Below are 9420 nucleotides of genomic sequence, written 5' to 3' on the forward strand. Positions count from 1 at the left end.
CAACCCAATCGATTCTATGATTCTATGATTCTATGATTCTATAACTCCCACCTCGTCAGCCACCGGCACATCCACAGCGGGGAGAGGCCCTACAAGTGTGGGGAGTGTGGGAAGAGCTTCAGCCAGAGCTCTGCCTTGACCTCACACCAACGGACCCACCAGTAAGGGAAGCCCTAAAGGTGCCTCGACTGTGGGAAGAGCTTTGTCTGCTGCTCCAACTCCATCACCCACTGGAGGAGTGATGTCTTCCCACATTGGGAAGACACCTGGCTGGTGGTCTCCACATCCTCCTGGTTCCCCACAGGCACCTGGGTGAACACAGTGGGAGAAACATCCATGGGGTCACAAACTGACCTGGGAAATTCAGTGGGAAGAGCTGATTTGTTGAATTTAAAACAAAGACATTCAACAAAGACATCTAAAGCCCCACCATTTTACTGGCATTTGGGGTCATTTGGAGATCCAGGGGAATATTTGGGAGGATTTGGAGTTTCTGGTGGGATGTGGGGGAGATTACCCCAAAAATGGGGGTTCCCAGCCTGGGCAAACGGGGCCACATTCTCGTAGTTGTGCCAGCAGTTCATGTCCCCCTGATCCTGTCTGTTCTCCAGGAACTCCCCTTGGCTGTTCCAGGGCCTGGCCTGGGTCTCCCCACACGGGGTGTCCCCCCCAGGTGCCCAAATCTCTGCTGAAGTGCCTGAGCTGCTCCCAGTTGGAGATGTACCCGGGCAGGAACCTCTCCCGGTCGGGGCCGTTCACTCGGCTTTTCCCAGGACCTGGAACAGCCCTGGGTGTGCAGGGACACAGGTCAGGGGGTGCCCCCCCAGCAGCCCTCAGCCCCCCAGCAGGTTGGGAGCTCAGGGGGCCACCCCGGACCCCCCTTTCCCACCCTCATCTGCCCCACAGCTGCTGCAGCACCAGTTACTGGGTGGGGGAGTCCCCCCATCAGCCCCCCAGGGACGGACAGGGGGCTTGGGCACCTGTGCACAATCGTCACCAGAGCAAGCACACAAAGGGTTACAGAAGCAGTGGACATTCCCAGGGTGGATCTGCCCCCTCCCAGAGCCCCAGGGAACCGCTCCAGGGCTCAAGTGATGGGGGACAGGGGAGACCCATGTGGGAACCCCCTGCCCTCTGTCCCCCTGCCCACTGTCCAACACCCCTTTTCTCCCCTCTCCCACCCCTTTCCCATCATCCCCACCGTCCCCAGCTCCCCCCCAGCTCGGTTTGGGGGTGTTTCTTCCCCCTGCCCTGCTCGGTTTCACAGTCTCAGCCCCCTCCTCGCTCACTTTGGAGGTCCCAGCCCCCCTTTTCTCCCGTTCTCCCCCCTTTTCCCATTGTCCCCTGAAAGGCAGCTGTTAAATATTGGGTGCTGAAAAAGCTGCTCCATCGTGTCCATTCCAAATTAAGCCTGCATTTCTTAGGAGGGACTGGCATCCAAAGGGCAGCAAGAAGAGTCTTCTAATTCTCTTCTGCTTGATCCTCTGTGCAGCTGCCCATTTTCCCTCAAACCAGGCGGGAGAACAGGAAGAGCCCTGGTGTGGTCGGGGAGCAGCGCTGACCCCAAAGGGCTGCATTTCCCCTGCCGATGCTCCTGCTCTGCCCTCCCCCGGGGCTGGCTCTGCCTGGCGCTGGCCGGACGTGCCGGGGCTCCTCACTGAGCAAAGCCCTTGCCAAAGTTGAGGGGCAAGTGCAGAGCCCGGCTGGCCTGGGAGGAAGCGACAGCAGCGCGGGCCGAGCGGGCGGGATGGGGTCCGAGCAGCGGCGGGAAGTTGCAAACTTGGCAGCCAAGAAGTTGAACTAAAGTGAAGCAGCTCCAAAAGGCCGTGGTCTTGGCGGGGGGGCGGGAGGAAGGGGAGCTCCGTGACTGCGGCCGGGGCTGGTTGGGAGCGGAGCGGCCGGGGCTGCCCCCGGGGCTCGCGGGGGCCAACGGGGAACGGACAAACGGACCAACGGACCAACGGCCCCTGCGCTTCGGCAGCAGCAGCGGCAGCAGCAGCGACTGTAGCGACGCGCTCTCGCTCTGACTCTTGTTCGGGCTCTCCTTGCTCGAGCTCTTCGTCCTCCTCTCCCTCTCCCGGTGTCCCGCTGTCCCAGTGTCCCTGTGCCGGTGTCCCATTGCCGGTGTCCCTGTGCCAGTGTCCCACTCCCGCTGTCCCTGTCCCGTTCCCGGTCCCCCCTCCCCTTGCCGGCCCGGGCCATGGCCCCGGCCGTTCCCCTGTGCCGGGCGGGGCCGCCCCGTCCCCGGCCCTGGGCGGCCCGGCGCGGTCTCGCCCTCGCCCGGCTCCCGGCGCGCCGGCTGTGGCGCTGCTGGGCGCTCCTGTGGGGCTGGCTGTGGGACGGGCTCGGCCTCGCCGCCCCTTGGCTCCGCCTGGCTCGAGCCCGGCGCCTGCCGGGGCCGGCGGGGGCCGCGGGCGCCGCGGCCGCTGCCGCCTCCTCGGCGGCTTCCCCGGCCAGAGCTCCGCCGCTCGCCAGCCCGGCCGCCGGCAGCGAGCCGCCGCTGCCCGCTGCGGCTGGGGAAGCCCGGCCCGGGCCGCTTGAGGGGCGCTCGGGGGCCGTGCCGGGCCCCGGCCCCAGCGCTGACGGCCACGTCTCGCCCGCACCGAAGGCCAAGGAGCCGCTGCACGAGCGCTACCGGCTGCATTCGCTGCTGGGCAGCGGCGGCTTCGGCCGCGTCTACGCGGGGACCTGCCTGGCGGACGGAGCCCCGGTGAGGGCAGCAGGAGGAGGAGGAGGAGGAGGAGGAGGAGGGCGGGACGGGCGGCGAGCTCAACCCGCCCTTCCCCTCGGCTTGCAGGTGGCCATCAAAGCCGTGTCCCGGGATGGCATCCGGCGCTGGGGCGAGCTGGTGAGCGAGCGGGGCCAGCGGCAGAAAGCGGGGCGGGACGGGCGGGGACGAGCCGAGGCCCGGCAGGGTGGAAGCCGCCGGGACACCTGGAGGGAGAGTGGGCGTGGGCTCGGTGGGGGACGGGGAGCATCCAGGGCTGGCCGAGGGGGAGCAGGCAGACAGGCACAGCATCAGCCCCACTGACGACCCCGTGGTCCCCCCGCAGCCTGACGGCACCCGGGCCCCCCTGGAGATCGTGCTGCTGGACAAGGTGTCCAATGGCTTCCCTGGGGTCATCCAGCTGCTGGAGTGGTTCGAGCTCCCCAACGGGTTCCTGTTGGTCATGGAGCATCCGGAGCCGTCTCAGGACCTCTCTCGCTTACTGAGGGCGTGGGGGTTCCTGCCGGAGGAGATGGCGTGGGGGCTGTTCCGCCAGGTGCTGCAGGCCGTGCGGCACTGCACCAGCTGCGGCGTCCTGCACCGGGACATCAAGCCCCAGAACATCCTCCTCCACCTGGCCACCGGCGAGGCCAAGCTCCTGGACTTTGGATGTGGCACCTTCCTTAAGGACACGGTCTACACCCAGTTTGCAGGTGAGCCCACAGCCGGGGGATGCTCCTGGTGCCGGGCATCGCATGGCCATGCCCGGGTGTGGCACTGGAGATTGCCCCTTTGGCTGAGGGGGAACAGGATTAGTTCTTCAGCCAAGTTGCTTTTGGATGGGGCTGGGGGGTTATTGTGAGACAGGCCCCGGCCTTGCCGACAGCCTGTGCCACCCACCCTGTCCCGGGCTGGGTCTGGGGCAGGGGGGAGCCAGCCTGACCAAAACCCCCGTGAGGGTAGCAGAGAAGGGGGTCAGAACTGTGCACCAGCTGGCTTGGTGTGCAGGCGAGGAAGGGCTTGGGCTGCTCTGCTCGCCTTGTTTGCCTTGGCTTATGATGAATTGTTGAGGCAGTGCAGTGGGGCGGGGAGAAGGCACGGCTTTTCCCCACCACTGGGTGGGTTTTTCCCTTGCATGAAATGGTTGGGCCTTGCCAGGGCTTCCGCTGCCCTCTTGGACACCAGCGGCTTCTTCTCCAACCCAGAGTTTGTAACCAAGAGTCAGGGGCCGGCGAGAAGGCAGTGGGTCACAGCGTGTGCCACTGGGGCAGGCCCCACATTGCCAGGGCTGCTGGGGTGAGGCTCTGGGAGCAGGCAGCATCCACCTGCTGAACTGCGTCTGTATTCCGTAGGAACACTGTCATACAGCCCGCCAGAGTGGATCTACCTCAAGCGCTACCACGGCGAGGAGGCGACCATCTGGTCCCTGGGCATCCTGCTCTACCAGATGGTCTGCGGGAAGCACCCTTTCCGCAAAGGCCCCAACACCATCTGGGCCCAGCTCCCGTTCCCAGCACGGGTCTCTCCAGGTGGATACCAATCTTTGTGGCACAGGGGGAATAACGGTGTTGGGAGAGGGCAGCGGGCTCACGAGGACGCCGCTCTTGAAGCTGTTTGTGTCCCATGGGTGGCTGGAGGAGGTGGCCTGTGTCCTGCCATCCTGCTCTCCTCCAAAAGGGAGAATCGATGGAGAAGTTTGGGCACAGCTCTGAGCACAGCCAGCACAGCCTGGGCACGTGGACAGTGGGACAGAGGGGACAGGATCCTTCTCCAACTGACCGGCCATTTTCCCCCCAGGCTGCCAGCACCTTATCAGGTGGTGTTTGTCCATCCGCCCCTCGGACAGGCCAGCATTGGAAGACCTGTTGTGCCATCCTTGGGTGCAGGGCATTCCCCTGCCCTAGAAGACGGGAGAGATCCACGTGCTCCCTTTGATCCAGGGGCCTGGCAGGTAACACCTCCACACATCTCTTGGCAATAAGAACCAAAGGAAACCAGACTTTTTTGTCAGCCTGTAGCACTGGGGGGGGGGTCATCCCACGGGAACACGCCCCTCTTTGTGCTGGAGCTGGGCTGCAGACCCGGTCTCCCAAGTGCTGGTGGCCACCATCCAACCTGGTTTTGCTCGTCCCGCTTCACAGACAGCTGGGCCCTCGGCAGAACGCTGACAGCCTGGTCTGGCCCCCAGGGAAGGAGAAGGGGCCTCTGGAGAAGCTGTGCCGGGTGGGCCTGCTGCTGGAGACATCGAGGACGACGTCAAGGATGACAAGCTCTCAGTTGACCTGGACGCCGGCGAGCTGAAGAGGATGGACTTTGATTCTGGCCCCTTCCTCCAAGCCGTGCTCCACACGCCGTTTGCAGATGAGTCCACACCCAGGGGGTGCTCCCGGACACGGGCACTGCACAGCCTGGCTGGGCACCGAAGGTTCCCCCTTTGCTGGCGGGGAACCTGAGGAATTCTTCAACCGGCTGCCAAGCTGCTTCTTGGCAGGAGGGCGGGCGGGTGCTCTGGGCTGGGTGTGAAATGGGAGCCCGGCTCTGCCACCAGCCTCTGCCACTGCCCCTTTGCTGGGCGGGGGCTGGGGCAGGGGCAGCCAGCCTGCCAAAAACAAACCCCCGTGGGGGGAGCAAAGGCGGGGCTGCAGAACACCAGCTGCTTTGGGCTGCAGGCCAGGAAAGGCTTGGGCTGCCTTGGCTTAGGAGCCTTTCTTTGGGCCAGTGCAGCAGGGCAGGGAGAAGGCCTGGGTTTTCCTCAGCTGGAGGAGGGGGGGTTTTCCTTTGGCCTGCAGGGCTTGGGCCTTCCTCAGAACCCTGACAGAAGGTTAACATTTTACCTTTTTTTCTTGTTTCCACTTTTGGTTTGTAATCTCTGTTCATGAATTTGTTGTTTGTTTTCCAGGGAAGAGTTGGAGCTGGTGCCCAGTCCGGGTTGGGAAGGGCTGGGACCATCCCTGGAGAGGATCTGACGTCCCCTCTGAGAAGGCTGAGGACATCCTTTGGGACACGCTCTTCTTGCGGCAGCAGATCTTGTGAGGTAGATGCTCATCTTGCCCATCTTGTCAGCAGGAGTGGGATAATGGCTTTGGGGAGATGGCAGCAGGCACATGAACATCCCGCTCTTGCAGCTGCTGAGGAGGTTGATCTCCTGGGCTTGGCTGGAGGAGGTGGCACCTGTGTTGAGTAATTGCTGAAATCCAGTCGATCTGAGATGACCCCAAATGACAGTTTAGTTTTCAGCTTGTTCGAGCTGTATCTCAGCAGTTTTTGGGTATTATTTTTGGCCCCCAGACAGGACACCTCTGCTTGATCTCCCGCGGATCCGAGGGATCTCTGGATCTTCACGCCAGCACCAGGACTTTGCTGCAGAAGAGCACAGATCCCCAGCCCAGTCTGGGACACAGGTAAGATCCCAGTGGATAACAAGGCATTCTTTTTGGGAATCCTGCCCATGTCAAACGTATGGATCTTTCAGCGCACTGGGGGTTCTTTGGTATTTTGGGAATCCTGCTCATCTGAGACCTGTGGATCTTCCAGCGCTTTGGGTGGGTTCTTTGGTATTCTGGAATTTGGTCTCTGGCTTTGTTTTATCGATCACTATTGTTCTGTACTTGTATTTGTTTCTGTATTGTAACATTTTGGGTCTACTGTTTAGAGCTGGGAAGTGGGCAATCTGAAGGGGGAATTTGGAAGAAGTCCCCCCTTGGTTGCATTTTGCAATATTGGATGAAGATTGGCGACCCCCCCGGAGGAACAGCTCCCAGGGAGAATTTAATGGAGTGTTGGAATCAATGGGTGGCTGTTCTGGAACACTGAATTAGAATCCATTGTTGCAGTTGATGCTGTTTTAGAAGGGGAACAGAAGTGGAGGGAGGTTATGTCTGGTGATGTGTTTTTCACTTTGCAGAACCTGTGAAATGGCAGAAAGATTGTGGTGTGAATGCAGCGCCCTCAGAGCCCCTGGTGTGAACCTGGAAAGGAAAATCAAGCTGAGGGACAAGATCAGTCTAATTTGGGGACATTGTTGGAGGTTGGAGTTGCAGTTCTGGAAGAAATCCCTGAGGAAATGGTGCCCCCGGGGAGAGGAAGAGGACGAGACCATGGGCAACCTGCTTCAAACATCCCCCCAGGAGACTTGGGATCAGTCCCTGTGCATCCTGTAAGAAAGATGGACACTGGAAATGGGATTGTCCGCAACTGAAACTTCAGAACCCTCCGAACCCTCTCGTGGCATCACTGAAGACGACTGAGGGGGCACCAGAGGATTCTTCCCCATCAGAACATCTGGTTCCAGCCAAGCTAAGCACAATTGTTTGTGGCTGTGGGAACTTGTTCCTCTGTGTTAAATGCAGGGAAATGAAACTCAAGGGACAATTCTAGAACAATTGTCTGTTGTGCCAGGGAATTGGGAAACTGGGCCATTTTTAATGCTGTGGCTTTGAAATTGGGAAAACAGTGGTTGGCTCCCCAGTTTTTGTATTTCCCCAATTCCCCAAAGCCTCTGCTTGGGAGAGATCTCTTGGCAAAATGAAATGCCACAATCCAATTGAAAAATGGTCCAATATAGGTTATTATTGCAGAGCCTAATTCTGTGGAAGTTTCTAGTTTTGCATGAGAGTCTCCCAAAGCAGAAGTAATCCATCTGCCACCATCACTTGGGGATGCAGTGGTTCCAACAGGATGGGCTGGAGAGGTGCCTCCATGATCCAAGAGAGCAGAACCCGTGAGAATTCCAGAGAAACCTGGAGTGGGGTTGGTGAGGCCAAAGCAATGTCCTTTGCAAATAGAAAGTTGTAAGGGACTCTCACCGTTTGTAGAACAATTGATGAAATTTTGCTTGTGAAAAGAATGTGAATCTAAATGGAATGCTCCAGTTTTGCCAGTCAAGCAGGCAAATGGAAGGCTATGCCAGTTAGTCCAAGACCTTAGAGCTATAAAGAATAGAGTAGAAGATATACAAGCAGTCGTAGCGAATCCTTACACTTTGCTAACTCCCCTAAATGAGAGTTTAATATGTTTCACAGGATTACATTCGAAAGCTGCCTTTTTCTGTCTCCCTTTGAGTTGGGAAAGTCAAGAGCTTTTTGCTTTCCAATGGGAAAATGCAAAGACGGGGAGGAAAACTAATCTGACTTTGGTGATCCTCTTGCAGGGGTTTAAAAATAGCCCCCCAATATTTGGAACTCAATTGGCAAAGGGACTGCAGGAATGGAGAAGTCCAAACCCACCCTCTTGGAGCCTTATTGCAGTGTGGGGATGATCTTTTGATAGCCACTGATGCTGAGCAGCAACGTTGGGGTCAGACTGTGGCCCTGTGGAATTTCCTTGGGCTGAGTGGATATGGGGTATCCCAAACACAAAGTGCAAGTAGTCCAGAGCCCAGGAGCCTCCGTGGGCTTTGAAATTCTCCAAGGACAAGGGAGGCTGGGCCAGGAAGGAAAGAAGCAACCTGTCAACTGCCCCAGCCCCAGCAAAGGAAGCCCAGAGCGGGATTGCTTCCAGACTAGAGGAGAAGTGTATTGGCAGAGCTGACTTAGGAGACAGCCCCTTGGAAAGTCCTGGTTGGGAATTGTTTCCCAGTGGGGGCAGCTTTGTCCGGCATGGAAAACAATTCTCTGGATGCACAGAACTCCCCACCACCAGGTCAGAGATCCTGACAGAGATCCTTCTCCCATAGAAGAAAATGAGTCTAGTGCTAAGGATTGTCAACTCCTTGAAACCTCAGGAGCAAACTTTGCTCCAGGAGGCTGGGCAGTTACCCCAAGTGGGCAAATAATAGTCCCTGAGCCAATCTCCTGTGACCTGGTGGATGGGGAACATGAGGGTATTCCTTGGAGTGAAGCAAATTATTGAAACATTTGCACAAGTGGGTTCTTGGTCCAAAACTGACCCCAGTTGAGTCAGTGAGTCAGGCAGTGAGTCAGCAGTGTGGTGTGTGGAAGAGAAATAATCCAAACCCTGCCACCGGAGTGGGAACAGGTGATGGAAAATGCAGAAATGCTGCAGGTGAATGTTGGCAGGTGGATGTGACTGAATTGCCCAGAAAAAGGGGGTGTAAAGATCTCCTAGTCTTGGGGGATACCTTCCCTGGGTGGCCAGAGGCTGTTCCTTGTTGCACTAAGCAGGTTGGGAAAGAGACTGCAATCCTGTTCAGTGCAATCCTCCCTGTATTTGGGATGCCTTTGGGAATGTCATCAGACAGAGGTTCCCACTTGACTGCAGAAACAAAATGCTTCACTCTTGTTTTGCTCTTCTGACAACAGTTCAAACACTGTTGACATGGGAGGAAAATTTACATGTCATTTTAGTGCCAAATGTGATCCGAGTGTTGCCTACAAGTGTCTGTATTAAGTAAGCAAGACTCTGTAATGAATCTGGAAACTGTGTGTGTAATGTAAAGCCCTGTGTGGCTGTCACTGAAGTGCTGAGGCTGAACAACAGCCCCTGAGCCAAAGCTGAGCTCTAGATGAACCTTCCAACCTAATGGGCTGTGTCTCCATGTATCTGCTCCTGAGCTAAAACTGGGTCTATTTGTTGGTACAAATGTGGTGGGATGGGACTCCACCTGTGTATCTGCTCCTGAACCAAACAGGTGTGCTTCTTAGGAAGATCTGTGAGTCTGGGCTCATCAGTGAATCCTGTTTGTATCTGTTCCTTAACAAAAGATGTCTGATTGTGAGCAAAATCTGATCTTTATCTTTCTGTATCTAGAGAGT

General features: G+C 57.8%; 1 protein-coding gene across 2 annotated transcripts; it reads left to right on the forward strand.

The window, feature by feature from the left end:
• Nucleotides 1-2187: 2187 nt before the first annotated feature.
• Nucleotides 2188-9383, forward strand: LOC113995459 (serine/threonine-protein kinase pim-1-like). Of its 2 annotated transcripts, none has more exons than XM_039380251.1 (8): nt 2188-2710; nt 2798-2848; nt 3054-3420; nt 4060-4236; nt 4505-4658; nt 4849-5741; nt 5996-6108; nt 6612-9383. In XM_039380251.1, exons 1-5 carry the CDS (start codon nt 2201-2203, stop codon nt 4609-4611), a joined length of 1212 nt encoding a protein of 403 aa, XP_039236185.1. In that variant the 5' UTR covers nt 2188-2200; the 3' UTR covers nt 4612-4658; nt 4849-5741; nt 5996-6108; nt 6612-9383. The 2 variants fall into 2 exon arrangements, with proteins under 2 accessions (XP_039236185.1, XP_039236189.1); XM_039380255.1 differs by having other exon boundaries at nt 4505-4654.
• The last annotated feature ends 37 nt before the right edge of the window (nt 9384-9420 follow it).

This window comes from Pipra filicauda, unplaced genomic scaffold (genome assembly GCF_003945595.2).
Source record: "Pipra filicauda isolate LSUMZ 115617 unplaced genomic scaffold, ASM394559v2 scaffold1078_size30947_pilon, whole genome shotgun sequence".
NCBI classification, from domain to species: domain Eukaryota; kingdom Metazoa; phylum Chordata; class Aves; order Passeriformes; family Pipridae; genus Pipra; species Pipra filicauda.